The sequence below is a fragment of the Rissa tridactyla genome, chromosome 8, assembly GCF_028500815.1.
Source record: "Rissa tridactyla isolate bRisTri1 chromosome 8, bRisTri1.patW.cur.20221130, whole genome shotgun sequence".
In the NCBI taxonomy this organism is placed as follows: Eukaryota; Metazoa; Chordata; class Aves; order Charadriiformes; family Laridae; genus Rissa; species Rissa tridactyla.
Window position 1 is genome coordinate 22,105,296 of NC_071473.1, and position 20,697 is coordinate 22,125,992.

General features: G+C 41.5%; 1 protein-coding gene across 17 annotated transcripts in view; it reads left to right on the top strand.

Moving 5' to 3' along the window:
- CEP350 (centrosomal protein 350) overlaps positions 1-20,076 on the top strand; it is a 95,876-nt gene extending 75,800 nt beyond the window's left edge. For 16 of the 17 annotated variants that reach the window (XM_054212853.1, XM_054212859.1, XM_054212855.1 and 13 more), the window contains 8 exons: positions 1,866-2,026; positions 2,515-2,654; positions 3,423-3,505; positions 4,199-6,264; positions 7,260-7,661; positions 7,749-7,895; positions 9,043-9,165; positions 16,181-20,076. In XM_054212853.1, the coding sequence (XP_054068828.1) occupies positions 1,866-2,026; positions 2,515-2,654; positions 3,423-3,505; positions 4,199-6,264; positions 7,260-7,661; positions 7,749-7,895; positions 9,043-9,165; positions 16,181-16,345 (3,287 nt within the window). In that variant the 3' untranslated portion in view covers positions 16,346-20,076. Of the gene's footprint in view, positions 1-1,865; positions 2,027-2,514; positions 2,655-3,422; positions 3,506-4,198; positions 6,265-7,259; positions 7,662-7,748; positions 7,896-8,069; positions 8,330-9,042; positions 9,166-16,180 lie in introns of those variants that run through there. The other variant, XR_008468214.1, reaches the window with a different exon arrangement.
- Positions 20,077-20,697: the final 621 nt, after the last annotated feature.

Below are 20,697 nucleotides of genomic sequence, written 5' to 3' on the forward strand. Positions count from 1 at the left end.
TGCTTGATGTAGCAAGCTTAATACTCTTTTATGTTGGGGTTTTTTTTGGTTAATATGTACGTAAGTGCCATAGCAACACAGTAATTTCAACGCAACTGTTCTCCTATTAGACAGAGAAGTGAATACGTAACACCTAGATATTTGCACTGAGTAATTTTTATGGGGATTGTGTCTGGAGGGCAGTTTGCAACACAGTGAAGCATTCAGCGACTTGATAAAGTTATTTTCAAGTTCTGACTGAGAAACCACATAAGGAAGCCATTATGAAAAGTAGAGCAGGCAACAGTGATTATGAAAATAAACTTTTTAGAACTGAACTATTTGATTTCAAATGCTGAAGGAAGGTATAAGAGGTGGGAAGTCCATCAAGATGGTGCTGGTTTCACAATAAATCATTCCATTGTAAAGAGACAAATCCTCCAAGCTGCTGAGTAGTCATTAAGTCATTGCTGTGTCAGTTCGATGCATGCGTACACAAGATCGTCAAAGATGAAAGCATGTGCAGATCTTTCCCTTATGAGTTGATCGAGAAAAGCTATAATTACATAGTGGTCACTTACTATTCGGGAGGAGTTGTTAATTACAGTGGCATCATAAAGTACTCCTGATTAGCAAGTGAGATTCCATTGTTTTTGTGCTGTGTTGTTGTGGTAGTGTGTGTGTTTTTTTAATTCTCTAAATGGTTAACAACAGTTGTTAATGGAAAAAGAATACAGTAGTTTGATTTTATTTACTGGCTGTTGTTGATGGTGAAATCCTTCAATATAGTGGTTTGTTGTCTTGAGAAGTGAGATTGATTAGCAAAATGTCTAGCTGTTCCTGCCAGCTGACTAAATAATACTGGTGACTTACTTTCTAGGATGTTCAGTAAAGCAACTGGCATCCTTGTGAGCATCCAAGCGTTTTGGTCCAGAAAACATTATAGGTAATATTGAGCATTAGAAAAGCAAACCAGCCAAGATCCTTCTCATAAGAGCTGCAGCTGCTGCAATAGAAGAGGAAGGGGGGCATGAGCCACAGGGGGGAGCTCCAGAAAGACTGTGTCAGATAAATATTTCAAAGAGGTTTTCATACTTGGTTGTGGTAGCGCCAATCTGAGACAAGGATCTTGTTTTGCACTGTTTTGGTACACATGTGAAATAAGAAACAAGTGGATATAATCAGGTGGGTGGAAAAGAATAAGTAATGAGATGCTGAGGCAGTCTCTCTGTAAAGTCTGAGAGATTGAGAGTTTGTTACAGCAGTAATAATGAAAGTCGCAGAGTTACTGGTAGAATGGGGTTATTATGCAGAGAATGGATCTAAGTGTCTGGGGACAGTGTCCCAAGGGAAAAGAGGTAGAACATGATCAGAAGGTAGTAGGAAATCTAAATGGGCCAGAAACCTAAACCGTTTTTGCAAGTGAAATTCTCATCAATGGAGCGTACCTTGTAGCTTGAAACTGTATATCATGATTATAAACAAATATTTCAATATATTATATATTCATCTTTGAGTTGTCATATTTTTAAATACGTCAAAAAAAATTAATTTCTGCAACAGCTGACACAAGCAGTTAGTGAGGTAGCAGCGTGAACATTGGCTGTTGATGTGAACAAGTTTGGCAACTGTATGTAGTTACTGTATGTATCTGAGCCTTTCTCTTCTAAATTAAATAAGATGCAACACTTTTTCATATTTTATGTAGTAGTGCTGTGAATCTGAGATCCCGCTTTAAGAGTCATCTTAGATTAACATGTTGACATTAAATTGTTTGATACTTTGCTTGGGCCGTATTTTGTATTTACTAAATGACTGTTCATTTCTTTGCATACAGCTGTTTGGTGAGGTGCAAGCTTGTAAAGACTAAAACTAACCTTTTTCAGAAACCACATCTGATCAAAGTGACATTGAAGGACGGATCAGGGCCCTGAAGGATGAACTACGGAAAAGGAAGTCTGTGGTTTACCAGCTGAAAAAAGAACAGAAAAAGAGACAAAAGGAGAGACTGAAGGCGCAGGAAGCCAGTCTGATCAAACAACTGGAGGTTAGGAACAGTAGGAAGAAGGGCAAAGTAAAAGATTGCTAGCCTTGGATAAATCATTATAGTATGGATGTTGTTGGCAGAGTATTTTATCAACAGCTGTGAAAGACACATTATTGTGATAGAGTGGGACTGGGATAGAAGTGTTCTAGCTATTTAATTGTTTTCAATAATGAACTAGAACCTTGAGGCAAAAATGCCATTCCCTTTTAAAATGTGCATCTATAATGGGTGACTGGCAGCGTTCAGGGGACTTAGGTATGTTTGTACACATAAGTACCCTAGCTTGGATGAGAGTGATGCTTATGTAATATGTTTTTGAAAGTAAAGTATTACAATTTCTAGGGTTCAAAACTGTAGAGCTTTTGGAAGTTAAATAGATTGTTTTACAGAGAACCCGAGTGTATCCTTTATTCATTTAATAGGTTTTGATTGCTGAACTGTAGTTATGGTTTAGCAGACTAACACCCATAACTGTTTTCCATGTGCAGTCGTATGATGAGTTTATCAAGAAGACAGAAGCAGAACTGAGCCAAGATCTGGAGGCATCACCCACAGCCAAACCTCAGATTAAAACTCCATCTTCAGCTGCTGCTGAAAAACCGAAGATCAAGGCACCGCCGCTTCATAGGTAACTGGGATTTCTTCTTTTTGAGATTATTCTGAAACAGCAGTAAATGCTATTTTAGCAGAAACCACGAGTGCAAGGAAAGCTGGTAATTGCTCTTCCTCAAAGCACTGGACAGTGGCAGTATCCTGTTGTCCTATTTGCTGGTCTCATCAGACCCAAAACAGATAAGATGATCTGTCCTTGTAATCGTTTGCATCTCACTTTTGTCCTGCCCAGGCTTTCAGGTCCTATTTTCAAGTTGTTTCTGAACAATAATTTTCAACCGTGCAAGAATTGTGTCAAATCATTGTATGGGATTACAGACCTGAAGGAATTTTTTCCTATTTTGGTTGCTCATTATGTCTGCCATTCATCTTTGCAAATTAAATCTGGTTTCAATCTTAGGTTTTAAAGTGTAGAGAATTCAACTGATTTCTGCACTTTCTACTGTATCTTTAACTGTTTGATTTTCTCCAGCAGATGGTGCAATTTTAGTGCATTTAAGTAAAAAAAAAAATAATTTCTTTTTCTTTTTTTTGGCTGCAAAAAAAGCTAAAGTTTGATTAGTCTTTTTAAAAACGACTTTCCAGGACTTGCCAAACTCTTCTCTCTGTCCCCGTTCCTATTTTCTAAGGTCACAGTGTGTTGACAAAGCAAGCTGTTTATGTTATCATTGGTGTGGTATTGTAGTTATAGATGCTTGTATTTCCATTTTTATCTATTAAAAAGAAAACAAAACACACTGTGGTGTGTAACCATGATTCATGCAATCTGATTTTTCAAATTTAGGCCTGAGACAGCTAAAAACTGGAAATCACTGGCTGAATCAGAGCGATCCAGAGCATCTTTGGAATCCATTTCAGAACATGGAGGTATGTAACTGGAAGAATATGTACTGCAGAAGAAAATCTTGAAGACTGACTGTGTTAAAATTCTTTGATCTTTTCCTTCTTGAATCAAGAAGAGGTTTTAAGAAAGGATGCAGACTTCATAAAACCATAATGATCAAGCTGTATTTTTTACTATTGTTATTTATTAGGCTTCTGCCTCTGCTGTTTCCCGTATAATCAGTATTTAGTTTTACTCTTGCTGAGGTTTATTTGAAGCCATAAGTAAGTGACACTCTTTTTCCTTTCTTCTGTTTCTTGTTCCTTTATCACTTGAGGAAAGTAAGGAAACCAAAAACAATGAAGAATTTAGGAATGGGGGTTTCTTTAGATACTTCTCAGTGTTTTGCTGTTGATCATTATCTAATGACTATCTACCATTCTAATCTTGGTTGTATTTGCGGCTTGCAAATAACTGAGCCCTTACCTTGGGCTCAGTATTGCATGGCATTATGAAATACTGGTACAAGGACGAGAATCCAAAAGAAAGCTGTAAAACACTGGAACTGAAAGAACATTGCTCATGTTCATAGGACAAGTAGAAATACATATTTCCAAGGAGCCAGTTTGTATCTTCTTTTAGCATAGAAACTTCGATGTTGCCTGTGGTTGCAGTTTTCAATAAAGCAATGCAGGCTATACAATCTGCTGTAATTCACTTTTTTATTTTCCTTCAAGATGCTGTGTCATCAAGAACCGAGAGATCTGTGTCTGTGCACACCAAGAAGGTGACAGATGTTCATGCAGAAGGACCTTCTGGAACATCTTCTGTTTTAATATCACCAAGGAGTTCCAGAGCAGGATCTGGTGATTCCTTAGATAACATACCCTCATCATCTCTTCTCAAAGACATGAAAGACATTAGCAGGATATTCCATGGGTCAATGAACAATGTGGTAAAAACATCCAATGACGAGGCTGCCTTCAGTCATAAATCTGAGATACAGGAAGATTTGGAATACATAAAGTCCGAGGAATATGAGACTGAAGGTTCTCACGTTAAGCCTTTGGAGAGTTCTGATGTCTTGTTGACATTAGATAAAGAAGAGGAGAACTCATTTGACATCCTTCCAAAGAAAGTCCTGCATTCTGAAAACAAACACTCTCAGAAGGAGCTCTTTGGTTTGGATGTGGCAAGTCTTCATGGTACGGAAGAAATCTTAGAACAGAGACAGGCAGATAAAGATGCTGTCACTGCCCCGAGCGCGGAAGAGTATTCTCACAAATCAGCAGACGAAAAGGGTTATCTGCTTTCAGAACAACTCTTTAGTCAAAAGGAGCCATCATACCTTGAAGACTTTGAAGGATCTTCCTCCAGAAAACGAGCATCAGTTGAAGAAACACTTCCTGGGCAACATTACAAAGATGACTTTGAAGCATCTCTTCTCTCCCCTAACGGGGATGCTCAGTCACTGACGGAGCACTCGCAGCACACACAAACCAGCAGAAGTAGGTCCACCAGCCTTGGCAGTGATGGTGAAATTAGCGAATACCTCAGTGACAGGTCTTTCTCTCTCTCTGGTAGCATGCATTCAGAGAGGTTATTAGAACTTAAGTCCCCAACAGAACTTATAAAAAATACTGAGCGCAGAGATGTGGAGCAAGAACAGGCCCCTGCTGAATCACCGCTGTGGGCCCCTGTTTTGATCACAGAAGAAACAGATAGTTTGCCAAACTTCAACATTGGTGATAGAGTACTTGTGAGTAAAGTCCAACCTGGAACATTGCGATTCAAAGGTCTGACTAAGTTTGCCAAAGGGTTTTGGGCTGGCGTGGAGTTGGATAAACCTGAAGGGAACAATAATGGAACTTACGATGGTATTAAGTATTTTGATTGCAAAGAGAAACATGGTATTTTTGCTCCTCCTCAGAAAATCTCTCACATTACAGAAAGTGTTGATAGCCATTTAGACACAAATAAGGATGAAGACTCATTCTTCGATGATAAACTGGAGAAGCAACACAAAGCTGAGCAGAAAGACAGAGGAAGTTCCAAACCTGGCAAAGAAGATGAAAGCCAGAGCAGAGATGCAACAGAAGACTACTCCCAGGATAAAGCTCCTGCAGACACAGCTGTTTCAGAAGCCTCAGCTGGGGAAAGGGTTGATGAGGAGTCGTCTTCTAAAGTAAACAGCATAAAGGAGATTTCTGTACCTACTGAATCACTTGCCCCAGAACAGTCAGTGGTGGATTATCTGAAGCATGCTGTAAAAGAGGAGGCCAGCCTTGCTCCTCTCATTTCTGGTTTTGAGGGTGAGATTTCCACTGTTCAGTTGGATGACATCTCAGATTTCCTTTCTGAAAAACTTGAGAGGCAGAAGACACTAGGGGAAGAATGTGCGGAAAAGTTGGACGATCTCTCTCCTGGAGTTGTGGAGAAGCCTGCAACTCCACTTCTGGATTTGCTGACAAAAGAAAAGAGCCAGTTAGAAGCCCAGCTTAGACTACCACTTAGAGAGGAAGAAAAGTCAAAAGACCAACTGGAAAAGGTCAGTTTGCTGACAGACAGTCTACTTAGGGATTTTGTGAAAGACACAGTCAATCAGTTACAGCAAATAAAGAAGGTCAGGAATGAGAAAATCCAGCTCAGCAACCAGGAGCTCTGTGAAGTGAAGGAGGAATCCAGTGCCCCATCCAAGCAGGTAGAAGACCAGATTCCTGATGGAATGAGTAACTTCTTTCTAAGTTCGGATTTGGAAGATGAAAGAGAAGAACTTTCCTCTCCAGACATGTGTCCCCGACCAGTAAGTAACACACATCGAACACTGATTTTAAGAGTTGATTGTTCCTTTGATGGTGATTCAATCTGAGGAATGCTGTGTGGCACCAGTTTGTTTTCTCACGAGTTCTGTTTGGTGATTGGAGATTGCCTGTATGTATCTCTCTTACCTGTGTGTTCTTGCCTATCCTGGTTCCTAGCTCGTTTTGGTTGCCTTACAGGCTGGAAGACACATTTTGGCACATGAAAGTGAAAAATACTTCATTTGGGTTGCATCTTGCCTACATATTCAACTTGTATTTAATCCTTACCCTCAGTTTTTATTCTAAAAATGGCAAAATACAATAAACCATAAAGTTACCTCTGTCTACTCTTGGTATGAAATAATCATCCTCGAACATAATTAGTTGCTGTGGAGGTCATTAAGGTGTCAGACTGCTCTATCCACTGAACTAATATATCATGAGTGGTGGAATTTCAGGCTTCCTCAGAACAACCATTAATGATACAGATACAGGACTGGGCCTTTCTGCTGAAGATCCCAATAAACCTGTCTGATTTGCCATTGATATCAATATATTATCATCACAGAAAGCTTCAGCCCATTTCATCAGTGTGAGCACTGCTCAGTCACTAAAACCGCCCTCATCTGCTAAAAGCTTTTAGGCTGCTGATTTAGCTCTGAGACTGCTGGTACATGAAGTGAAAAGTTGTATGTCACATTATCGGTATTTTAACCACTCGGCCTTTCATAAACAGTTGAACGTTAGGAACAGACAGTGGATAGGTCACAGTCTTTTAAGATCTGTAGGAACCCTCTAAAAGCATTCATCAGTAGTGGTAGAAACCCCAGGTATTTGAATCAAAATATTTCTAATTTTACTGGGGGCTGTTTATTATTTTTCTGAGTATTTGTGGATATATTGCCAGTTACATCAGTAAAGCATTTGAAAATATAAATTGAGTTAGATAACAGTGTGACATCCCTTTTGTATTTACGCTGTGGCTCTTAATTCACAGGAGAGTCCAGTGTTTGGTGCCAGTGGTCAGGAAGAGCTTGCAAAGAGACTGGCAGAGCTGGAGCTCAATCGGGAGTTCCTGAGTGTGCTGGGAGATGATCAAGACTGGTTTGATGAGGACTATGGCCTAAGTTCCCATAAGGTCCAGCACAAGCAAGCTGAGGAACCAGCAGTGCTGCCCAAGGTAGAACCGCAGAAAGTGCCAACAAAGCCGTGTGAGGAGCCTTTGGCGGTCCCTCATACTGCGGTGGAGGTGGAAGGAATGGTCCATGCAGCAGCAGAGGAACTCTGGAAACTGAAAGAGCTGGGTCACGATCTTCAAAGTTTCGGCCTTCATACAGATCTTAGCAGTACCCTCAAAGAGCAGGACACAGACACAATAAACAAGCAGGTTTATAAAAAGGTACGGTCTTCAGGCATTTTGTTCTTGCCCTTTGAATGTTTACCATGAACAGCAGCACCCTTAACTCTTACTTCTTTCTTTGTTAAGGTGGTATTTGATTTAACAAGAGAGATCTTTGGGGAAATCTTTGCTGAGGATCCTAACCTAAATCAGCCTATTTGGATGAAACCGTGTAGGATCGCATCTGCTTACTTTCGCCGAGTGAAAGATCCAAATGATCTAGGTGAAATCAAGGTAGGAAGAAATCTTTGTCATGCAGGGAAAGTGGGATGAAAAATGCTGTACTGGCACTTGCCTGAGTGTTAGAAGATCATAACAGGTGTATCCAGCAAGAGATGAGTTGAAAAGAGAAATGAGATTACAAACCCGGAAGGGAGTTGGTTGAAATGTTCCTTTTTTACTTGACAGATTTGCCTCCCTCTCCTTTTTTGCTGGTACTGGTTGCATTTAAACCTTAGTCCTCTGTGCAGAACTACCAGGATGACCTTGGTCTTATAAAATTGGTATGCTGACAGACTGCTGCTTTAGCAGATTTCAGCGGAACTCTGTGGGGGTATATTGGCATGGATCCAACTTCAGGATTGGGCCAAATGGAACGAGCTGGTGGATTTTTTTTACTCAGACACACCTATGCCAGTCGTACTGAGGACAGCAGGAGTTGCCCAGAGGTACACAAAATTTGACTGGTGAGGGCATTCTTGTATTTGGCAAGCGAGAGGAGGTCTCCTGTTACTGGTGGTAGTGCTCAAGAAAGGACACAACCCCAAGAAGCTGGAGCGTGACTGGACCTAGGCGAAACTTTCACATTTGGAAAAAAACTGTCTCAACAAAGAACCTTCCATACAGGACGCAATGAAGATTTCCACTTGTATTGTTTCTTCTGAAATTGGGAGGGCTTTAACTGTATTTTGATAAACCTGCAGAAGATACAGCACGTTAACTGTATAGAAAAGACAGAAATAGTACCTAGATCACTCCGTTAGTTGAGAAGAATTTCAAAAGCACGTGGCAGGCGAGAGCAGGGGCACAGGACAAGGACACTAAACTCCCACCCTGCTTTGCTTTAATTTAATCCCATAAAATGAATTGTCATAATCTCCTCTTTGCTGTACTGTTTAATTGAAAGTTTCTGTTCTCAAGATTGTTACAGCAGTGGGTGTCGTTCCCCCCCCCCCCACACTTCTGGATTTAATAATTGTTCTGCCTGTGTAATGCTGCCTCAAAGACTTTTCAGCGTAGCTTTCTTTCATACACCGCATGTCTCTTAGCTAAACAGAAAGCTGTTAACATTCTATAATATGACTGTTGAGAGTAGGTACTTTGTGCATGCATTTCATTTCTTAGCTCAAGTGTACTAAATCTCACCTTTGCTGTTCCGTAGAGCTTCATTGCAGCTGAAGTACTGAAGTTGTTCAGCCTGAGGAAGGAGCCTAATCACAAAACGGACTGGCAGAAGATGATGAAATTTGGACGGAAGAAACGAGACCGAGTGGATCATATACTGGTGAGTGGATGAAAATGAGCAATCATGTCAGATACTGTCCACTGAAGCGTGACGTGTGACTGTATTTTTCAGTATTCAATCATGCTGTTTAAAGAATACAAAATGCACGTGAGATCTTGATAGAAAGTGTTTAATTTTGGAGAGCACCTTATTGACGAAAACTGAAGTCCAGTGTCAGTGAAGTAAGGTGACTTGAGTGAATTCTCTGTTTGTGGCTACTGATTTGTCTGGAGTATAAATTTGCCCACTCCCAGAAGTTTAAAGCATGAATTTACAGAAGGAAACACTGAAATATTTGACTGAAAGGAGAGTAAACTTTTTCTTTGGGAAGGGAATATGTTTTCCTTCTTACTTTAATTTAAATTTTGAAGTAATGTTGTTTAACTTGGAGACAGTGATTCTGAGAACTTCATAGACCAGACTGCTAACCAGACTCAACTGAAAGGTTGCAAAAGTCATTGAGATGGGACTCAACAGTATGGGAGATGATGATCCCCAGTACAAGGTAACCAGTCTGCCAGATGGTACCCACAGCTAAGCGTTTCCTCAAAGCTAAGCAACAAGCAGGACTTCTGCTCTTCTAGTACTTGCCGTGAGCTAGTGAATGCAGGTGCTGCCGGGGCGAAGGCAGTTCAGTCTTAAAACTGCGTAAGATAGAGCGTGTCTGGCTGTGTACTAGTTTTTGTAAGTTACTTGTTGGCTTGTATTGCAGGATGATTAACATCTTTATTGGCTATAATGATAGTGAAGGTTCTGCTTGGGAATATGAGTCGTCATTAGCACCATGCTTCACTTAATTATACCTGAAATTGATTCCACACACGCGCGCTTATAAGTAACTTCGAGTCATGGGTCGTGTGGTCTTTTAATGGCCCATCAGTGGAATGTTTCCAACACGGGCTTTTTCACAGGGGTTTAATTTTAACTGTATGTAAATAGAATATCTGTGTTTGGGACCTGCATATCCTAGTACACTTGATTCTGGGATATAGAAGCTGTTGAAGTATGCACGAAGAAGTCCTATGTTTAGATCCCTGAGGGAAATAATAGTACAACTATTATGCTTGTGTACCGATTTCCTAATTTCTTTGAACCATACCTGGAAAGAGAGATTCCTGACTGGAAAAATTGTTCTAGTTGAAAGGCATTCAAAGTGCTTTAGGTGGAGTAAATTCAGACGATCCGGTCTGTGATTTACATGCAACCACAGACATTAAAGATTAATGGAGCTCTGACAAGCTTGGCTTAATAAATAATGTGTTTAATTTTATTTTGTTCTTCCAAGAACATGGTAATAAAATTTTAGCTGAAGACTGGGAATAACTCTGTGAAGATAGCAGCATGCCGTGCTTTATGAATAAGGTAGTCTCAGTGACATTTGCTAACAAATTTATACTGTAATGTGACACTATCAGAGAAACTTCTAACCAAAAACCTAAGGAGAAGGTGTTCAATTTCTCTTACCTTGTTTTATTAAAATCTGTAGAAAGCATGACGTATCTGGGTAGCTTTCTCTGTCTCCTAGTTAGTCTCCAACTTGAACTTAAGGTCATGAGTTCAGTGATAATGTAAATCCAAGGTCATAAGTGGATACACAGGTCTGTGCAAGATCTGCTGCCTATCCGCTGGTAACTCACGGTGTAGCCCTGAGAGGTCAGTTTGTGAGTTTTCCAAATTTTGTTTGAAGTATATTCAAGCAGTACAACATAGCAATTTCCTGAAAGAGGAATCAAGACTTATTTGGTAGGTTTAGGTGCTCTGGAAGCTTCTTTAGAAATCTCAACTGAAAGTGCTTTGTTCAAGTTTTCGTGAAGATTTAGCCAATATACACTTCTTGCAATGTGCAGGGGATGTGATGTGAGTACATATGTGAGCTGTTTGATTCTCTGCATTCTTTTGCTGCTTGTAAAGACAAAGACTGTTAAAAATCTTCTTAAAGCAGAGGTAAACATTCTTAAGCTCCTGTTATTTGCATTTAAGTAACAGGTCCTTCTAAGCTTCTTCATTTCCCCTTCAAGTAAAACTAACCTTCAAATGAAAACATCCTTTGATAGTTTTCTATTGAGACAACTATGTAATTTTAGTGACTTTGAGAGGATTGAACACATCTGACTGTCCAGTACTCTCTGACCCGGGAGCTAGGCATGACTAAGGGTGAGAGGGGTTTTGATAGAGAGGAAGGGGATTCTGTTGTATGCTGCCTTCTCCAGCACATTATTAACAACTGTCAAGTAGTGGCATTGTCTGCCTGGATGGTCGGACGGCTCTAAAACCAGGAGCCATGGCTGACGGCTGAATTTGCTTTTATATCCTCTGAAGGCCCAGAAGCAAGTGCCAAGCTATTCTTCCCAGCTTAATCTCTCCCTGATTAGCCCTGGATGTGTCCTTCTGGATTTATCATACTAAACCCAATTCCCAGTGGTTCTTGTCTCCACCAAAGGTTCAGCCTTGTGGGGAAGAGGCACAGCAGTAGAAGCGTCCTGTGCTGCACTCGTGCTCTCTGCGATGCGGGATCCCGTGGGTGACTTCAGTCAGTCTTCGAACCTGCTGGGAATTAAAGGGAGAACAGGATGGATTAGCGCATCACCTCCTTGCTCTGCCTTGATCTTTGCTACTTTCCCCCGTCACTGCATCTTTCGTTGCGTTTTCACTTTTGGTTGTGCTTTCCCAGCATTGACACTAATATAGTTACCCAGGTTTTTCCGCCAGAGACAGAAGCTGCCTCTTCTTTTTTTTTGCAGCTCTGTCAACTTTGATCAGGCATCTCTGTGTCAACTTTGATCAGGCATCTCCATCCTCAGAAAGCAATTGTATTGGGATTTCTTGAGAGAGCTCTGATCTGCTGGATAGTTGCTGCAGTTATTAACATTTACAGTAAATCTTGGCTTTCAGTAAATGAGTACAGGAGGTTCACGTTTATAAAAAGCTGCTTTGTTTAAAATCAAGTTAAAGGAGTGTTGAGGTGTTTGCTTTCTTCTCATGTCCCTTCATGTTGCCACCTTTATCACATGCACGGCGTCTGTGCTTTGTGGGAGAGTCTCAGTTGTACACGTAGACTGAGGTGCCACATTGTGGTACATCAGGCCTGCCTGCACCTTTCAAAACCTCTTTTTAAACTACAGCAAGAACCTTCATATTTCCTTATTTAAGTTCAGGTGCTAACAATAGACTGTTTCCACTACTTTGTTTTTTTCACTTGGGTCTTCAGCCAAAACTCCTTGTGCTGATCTGTTTGCACAAACTCTGCCATTGCTTTCCCTGCCACCCCCCCTTCCCTTTTAGCCGGACCTTGAGAAAGCAAAGCTCACATGATACTGCCAACCCTCTGTGTTTATCTTTCACACCTGAGAAGCCTGCCAAAAGAGTGCTGAAAAGTACTTGATCTTCTGACGTGTTGACTTAATGGCTAGAGTGTTTCTCTCCGTGCAGTTTGGAACTCTGCAACAAAGCAAAGCTGTTCCTATCAAGCCATCTTAATTGGAAAGCTCACTTCTCTGGTGCCCGAGATCTAAACCCAAAAGAGGAGTGCAACAATAAGAAGAGAATCGAAGCCCGCTCGTATGCACAGTCGTGCATCTTAAGATTTCCAGGCACACTGAGAGTGAAGGGCTGTGAGAATGCACCTGCCTGCCTTCCTCCTACTGGCATTCCTCCAAGGCAGTAATTTATTTCTGGATTTTTGTACTTTCCAGTCTCCAAATGATCTCCTTACTCCTTAAATGTGGCTTATTTTGCAGATATTCATGGTTTTGAATGGGAACCTTCAGAAATCACAACTTACTAATTTCTTTCTAAAGTTTCCTTTAGGTTATAGTCTTTTAAGTACTATTTTTTGGCTACTCTGGCATTTATTAGATGACCAGCAGGATCATACTACCTCATCATCTCCTGATTATTTTTTTTTCTTTTGTGTGCATGCTGCCTTCTTTCTTGGAGTGTTTTAAAAAAACAAACAAACAAAAAACCAAACAAACAAAAAAAAAAAAACAAAGCATACACAAACCATAACACAAACCATACTACACAGCCCTTCTGCATTGTGTCACTATTTATCTTTTCCTGTAGGATGGAATTCAGTTTCATTAGAACTGGGGGTTTCTTTTCCTGACTTGGCACAAAGGCAGCTTCTCCCTGGTACTTCCTGGTACCACATATGGAAAGTTTTTTCTTTTGTCATGAGAATGTGCAAGAACTTAAATGCTGTGCGTGTACTGAAGGCAATGCAAAGCCCACTTCCATGAAAGCCATGGTAGTCGCCAAACCTAAGCCAAATATAAGCAAATTGCCTCTATTGCTTAGAAAAAGTTTGTAATACTACAACAAACGGATCAAACGTTTTCTAGAGAAAGCAGTGGCAAGTTCCTTGGCTCAGATGTCTGCAGCTAGGGCTGCAAAGCAGTGTGGCAGTTTCCACACGTGTTCTGAATACAGTATAAACAAGACTTGCCTGCAGCTGCAAATTGCACATTCTCCTAGTTTTCCAAAAGTATGCTCAAGGAAGTCTTCCTAATGCCAAAGGAAATTGTGCCCTGTGCCTCTGAGAAGAGGGGAGTGATAGAGGCAAAAGAAAATTAATCACTGATACAATTTTTCTTTCTGCTGCTATTTAACATCCAGCCTTTCTCTGCCTGGATCGAGTTACCTTGTCCTCTCTTGTTTACTTGTGTTTCTTTGTCCCGTGAATCTCATTTTTATTTTTTTTTCCTTCTGGAGCACAGTAAAGGAACTGTCCCATCACTTTGTTGCAAGTGAGACAGTATAAGCAACTGCTTAGCGTGGATCTGGATTTTAGGGTTTGTTTAAGGACTAGTGAGATCAGTGCTTTTAACCTGCTTAGTTGTTTCACTCACTTGCTTCCCCCCTACATCCAGTGTTACGTTCACTAGGTTTCGGCTTTGCTTCCCAGCAGCGAGGTCACTGCTGGTCTCGGAGGTTTGGGCAGAAAATCGCATTGGTGGGTATTGTGCAGCTGCTCACAGTTGGATGTCATCAGTCAAGGTCCCTGAGTGTCTCTCGGCATTTGTTTCCACCCACCTCCTTCATCACCAGGATCTTCCCCCATTTCCAGGATCTTTCCTCCAGCCAGAATATTCACCTTCTCCCTTTGGGGAACCTGTTTTCTTTCCCAGACTGCTTCTGCTTTTTGGGAACCCTTCTTTTGGGCACCACCTCTTCTTTTTGTGACACCTATCTTGTGCTTTTCCTCGTCTAAATAGTCTGTGATACAGACACACAACACATGATCAGCTTCTAAATTGGTTCTTCTATCTTATGCCTCTTTATTGATAAGAGCACTTGGGACATGCTGCTATTGTTTAGTCCAGGGTTTATCAAAATTTACAACCAGCGCGTACCAGTTGCAGGCAGCAAGTTTCTGCTTGAGAGAGAGTTCAGAAGTCTGTTTCAGACATTCACCCCCCACAAATTTACAGCCAATTATCTGTGGCTTGTTAGCATTCAATTTAAATTATTTTTCACCTACAACACTCAATGTTGGTGCTTTTTCCTTATTAGTAAGAAGCATAATGAAACCATTAATACCTTGTCTTTGACAGCCGAGGAGCGCTTGCTGTGCTAGCACAGAGATTTGGAAGCATATAGCGTGACTCCTCCAAAGCTGTTTGCAGGATGAGATCCCTGCCCCTCTCCCCAGGCTCTCTTAAGAGAGGCAGAAAGGAGCTGCCAGACTAAAACTCCATGTATAACTGAAGCCTTATGAATGGCTACAGACCCTGAAGCAGTGCCGGTTCCCTGGGGTTCCCATAGCAGCTTGTTCTTGGGCTTCACACAGTGTTTGGGTTGTTGAATCATCATTATGCTACAGCAGCTGTCACCTTCAAAACACACAGGTTTCTGGGTGGTTTGTCTTCAGGCAAAAGACGGAGAGAGGATGTTGGGGCTGTAGCTCTTGTACTCTCTTTAGGTAATGACACTATTACATACGGATTTTCCGTACATTTTAACCTTGTTTAGGCAGCGTCTGGCCCGCTTTTCTATGTGGACAGTGTAAATGTGTTTTGAGTTCTGAGCGCAGGATTTACAGTCAGAGGAGCTTTCTGCTGAAGCTGAGCAGAGAAAAAGCTTTCAGCAGGTTTGCTTTGTCATTTTAATATGAGTGATGTTTGCACGCGCTCTTTCTTTTCTCAAAAGTTTGAACTTTTGGTTTGGGTGTATCTGTAATACTGAAATGGACGCCAAGACAAATTTTAAATAAGTTTAGTTGGAGATGTCCAGTCTGGATAGGCTCTCGATAAGACTTGATTTGCTGAATTAAATTATATATTTCTGTCTGGTACTAAAATACTTATTTACCGATGACCTGTAAAACAGGATTTCGCTTGTCAACAATTCAGGAATAGAAGGAAATGCATACTCTTTGAGTTAGTCTTTTAGCTGTAATGGTACAAAATTCCATTTGTAATAATGTTCTCAAATCCAATGAAGCATGGAGTATTCTGTGCAAATGCCTTGTAATACTATCATACAACACATGCAGCGTTTTGTCTTCCTATAGAGAAGAATTGGAAAAGTTAGTTACTTCCTTTAGGTTTCCTAATTCTTATTCAAACAAACTGAACTGCAGTAAAGTCTTTTCCTTCCCCAGTTCTTCCCCTGTTCAAGGCCTTTGCATGGTTTCTTACCAGTTTAAGCTGCATGGAATCAGCTTCTTGCAAATACACAATTAGGGACTTTTTTAATGGAACTTCTGCTGTTGGCCAGGAATATCCCATTAGCTGAGTTCTTTCAAGTGAAAAACTTGCGCAGGAATATGAAATCCTTTAAAATGGATACTAAAATGAAAGGTAGAAAATGTTCATACGGTGTAACAGCCTGGTTCAAATAGATCTGCGTTCATTTTGCTATTGCAAGCATTTCCTGTAATCTCTTACAAACACAGATACATCGTTGGCAGATGCGCCGTGTTTTGGACTCTTTCTGGAACTTTGCAGGGGGTATTATCCTAGAGCAACAGAATCGTAATGTTTGTTTTGCCTTTTCCTTTCTAACCTCCAAGGTGCAAGAACTTCATGAGGAAGAAGCGCAGTGGGTGAACTATGATGAGGATGAACTGTGTGTAAAGATGCAGTTGGCAGACGGGATCTTCGAGGCCTTAATCAGAGACACTGTTGAGGTACTGAACCAGATAAATGAGAAACAGCGGAGACTGCTGCTTGTCTGACAGTGCTGAAAATAAACTTACAGCTGCGTAACCACTGAGTCACCGGCCTTTCTGACTCCTGACGTACTCTCCACCCTGCAAGCGCTGCTGCTGGACTTTTACGTGTGGAGTTTAAAGGCATTTGAGCTGTGATTAAAGGAACCTGAATTTGCATCCGCCACCACTGGAGACCTCGCACCGGATTTATTGTTTGGAACAAGCTGATCCCTCACTCGAGGCTGTACTGTGGAGTGCTCAAGACTGTTCGTGTGCCAATGCAGTTATGCCACATAACTGTCAGCAGCTGTCTGGGGCCCCGGCCTGGGGCTTTGACAAGTTCAGCTTGTGCTCTGAAAGGGTTGGGTTAAGGTGGGATACGGGATGCTTTGCTGGAATGGCTGTCAGCCATCAGTACTCAACTTGTCTTTACAAAATGTGAGTAATTTGGAGAAGAAACGGTTTGGTCGGGTTTTAGTCATAAGTGGAGACTTACCGTATTGAAGAGTGTTATAATCTTAACACCTCTTCTCCTGCAGCCCTAACAATGTGCATCAGTTTTTTCTGCTCCGGAGCCCATTTAATTCCCTTCTCTGTGAAGTTGGTTTTCACCTTTCTTCTGTGATATGGTACCAAGTGTGGTGCCAGCCAGTCCAGGGAAATTAGATAATGTTGCTTTCTGCATTCAAGTAAAGAATTCTTGCTGCTTTTCCTATGTAACTTGCTTTGGTCCCAAGGTGGAGCAAGATAAAGGCCATCTAATGTCAAGCGTGAAAGATTAACCCCTGGACAAGTCTCCTCCTACCGTGTAGCACTTCTTCTCTTCCTGGAGCACCAGCTGCTCCCAGATAACGGATACTCAGGACTTTCTCAGGCACGAGACATGCAGGAGTGGAAAACGTTTCCTCCCAAAAATTTGGCCTTCAGTCCCTCAGCTTCCTCCCTTACTGTCACCTGCTAAATCGGAGCAGCTGTTACTTGAACAATTTAGAGAACAGAGTGTATTCACCAAAGAAAGCAGTGTCCAGTGCTTGACTGTCTGCATGTTTTGTGCGTGTGGGTTTTTTATTTATTTTCAGATAATTTATTAAGTGGATTATAGGAGAGTGTCCTGTGCAGTTGGCTGCACTGTCTTATGTTTTGAGACAGCAAAACTTGAGAAAGCATCTGTTCTGGAAACTTCCAGAGCCTCGTATTCTTGACACAAAACCTCCAGCTTCTTGAGACAGACATCCTTCTGCTGAGTGCTCCTTCTTAACCTGTCCCTTCCATTCTTGTGTTTTTATTGGAGGAACACAGACAGTCTGGGGTCAAACGTTGATGCCTTAATAGTGGATGTCCCTGTTTGCTAACCTGGGACAAGGCCCAGAGGAGAGTCAGATTCTCCAGACACACTGGAGTGCTGAAAGACATTTTGAAGCCCTCAGAGGTGCCCCAAAGATGCCGCAACCCATGATAGATGTGGCGGGGAGATCTCTACTATTTCTTTCATCTGCTTGGTTCTTGGGCTTCCTGCTATGCATACCTCTGCTACTGCTCCATTTTGTTTTCTCTTTTCCACCTTTTTTTTTTTTTTTTAAAAGCTATCATTGGAGTATTTGCATTTTGCACAATGACACACAGCTGGTAATTCTTCAGGGACAGCACTGGGAAATGTTGGATTCGACAGAGGTCCATGCAAATTCTCAGATACAGTATTGCCAGCACCTCACGTACGAGTTAATGGTGAGACGTATTCATGTGGGAGCTTAATGAGTGGAAGAACAAGGAGGAGGCCATGTTGTATGTGTATGGGAACGCCTCCAACGGGCCTGTGCGTGTCTGTTCCATAGTAGTGGCCCTTCTGGCTGGCTGGAAGTCAAGTGGTCGCGGTGGAGCATTGTTCAGCTTTTTTTCCCCAAAGTGATTCACTTGTCCACGTAAAATCTCATGATGCTGAACCAGGAAACTCTCAAATGCTTAATTTAGAAGCAAACTAAAGCTGCTGCATTTAACCTGCATGGTGTCACTGACTGGGTCACCACCTCAGATTCCCTTTCCTGGGTGTATCTTCTTCAATAGCAAGGATCGTTATTTTTATAGGTAGCAATTACGGAAAGGCAGCAGAAACCTGCAGCGTAGGTTTGTGGCTGGAGTATCACAGAAACGAAGTTTGTTTCTGTTCTGTAGATAGCACATCCAGTATTGAGAAGGTTGCCCTGCATCCCCCAAGCCTTTTTGGCTGTTCTGCGGGGCTGGCACGGCTTTTCTGGTGTGTCCGCCAGCAGGGAGAAGGTTATACAGTTGGCCTGACGAGGTGCTGGGGACCACTGGAGATCATGTGCCTGTTGTCTTGCTGGCTTGGATAGCCCTAGTTTAGCACCCTCAACAGAAGTCGTAACTATTTTTACAGCTGTTTGGGCAGAAGGAAGCTGTATCTAAGTAATGGCTTTATTCCTTTGCAAACATCACCGTTTATTTTTGGTAGCAATCCTTGATAGGAGCAACCCTAAAAAGACTTGAACGTATGTGAATTATCTTCTCAATACCTCAGGTGTGTTGAGTTGCTTTGAGCTGAGTGTATGCTCAAAACCTCGAGTGTGTTGAGTACTTGTGGACTGATGATTACCGCGATGAAGCAATGGTCTGTCTGCGTCGTGGCTGATAGTGAGAAGGTGTGGGGAAGCCTGGAGTCTCACAGAGGCCGAATTCTCTATTTCTCTCCTCTCCCCCAGCCTTCTCATTTTTAGAACAAGATGATATTTCTGGGTCTTGGTTAAAAGATTCAAGGCTGAGACATTCATGAGACCTCTAAGCTGTTAGGGGCAGTGGCTGTCATCGCTTGGGGAGATGTCGTTCCCTCTTCGGAAGGATCCCTGTGCCAAGTGGGAAAGCCCAGGCTTGTGAGGAGAAGGAGCGTGAGTACCCCGGTCACAGTGGGATGCTCCCTGAGCCGAGCTGGGGAATAGCAGTGCTTCTGCCTTTCGGAAAAGGCTTGTTGCTCACAAAGTGGAACGAGAGATTGAAAAATCCCGTCTTGTTCACTTCCCTTTCTTGAAAAAGTGGCCTTAGCTTTTTGCAATACTTGAATAAAGTGTGTACTTGCAGAAGATCTTCAGTAGCACAGTGATAGAGACCTTTTAAGTGACTATTCTGCGAGGAACTGCGTGCGGTTCCAACTTTGATATCCCTTTGCTACCTTAAGAATATTAGGAAAATAAAGTACTTCTCGGCAGAGAAACAGTTGAATCTTACAAGGTATTTAGTGTATCTGAAGTGTTTACAAATCAACTAAAACGGAAGAAAGCAAACTATTGAACTTATTTGTAATTTAAATGTTAAATGCAAAAATATATACAGATGAGAGAGGAATACTGTAATTAACCTGCATTTACTAGTTTTTTTCCTTGACTTTGCAGAGCCTTTTGATACACATTTGCAAAGCCGCCTTTTGGGAGGCTCCGTCTCCCTGTCTACTGTGTTGTGGAGATGCTGAAAAGAAACCCGTTTACTGTGTATGTGTAAATAACCTGGTAACTCGGTTTTTGGGCCAGTTTCAGCTAATGTTCACATCCGGAGCAGCTTTACACAGTAGACAGACCCAAGGACGTGGAGGGGTTGTTTTGGGTTTTCGTTGGCTTTTTTTTTTTTTTTTTTGTAATTAAGAATTGTAAAATAACCAGGGTGGTCCCTGTGTACACCAGTGTAAATATCTTTGGTAATGGAAATGTACTTTAAGAGAACAAAATCTGTAAATAAACTGATTTATAAATTAATCTTGTTTCCTGGTTCATTATAAAATGGAGCTTTATAATTACCCAAATGGTTGCTAATTCGGAAGGTGTCCTGGAGATTTGTCCCTTGTATGTTCCCCTTTCTGTCTGATGCTGTACTTGGAATGCCAACCACAGTCCACAGAATCCCATTAGAGTTGCCTTAATTATAATCATAACATTATTAGAATTTCCTTATTGTTAAAGCTGAGTGTTGATAAAAGCAAAAACAGAAAATAGCATTGCGTAATCACTGCAGGAGTGCACTGCATGATCTGCAGGAGAAAAATTACTTCTTGCATGTGTTTGTTTAAAATAGGTTTTAAAAACTCATGGTTTGAAACACTTGCGGGGGGGAAGCTATTTTTATGCTAAACCAACAGTCTTGGAATTAAATTCTTCAGAGCTTCGGCCTTGTTTGGGATCCCTTAATTAGGCTCCTAAATTGTTAAAGCTGCTGTTACCGGCACCAGTCACTTATTCACCGAGGGAGCAAACGTTCCCTGGAAACTTTACGTTTTGGCGAAACTCTCCTAAATCTTTGATGTTTCCTTTCCAGGAGAGACAAAAAAAAAAAAAAAACAAAAAAAAAACCACCAAACTAAAACCCAACCCAGCTTAAAC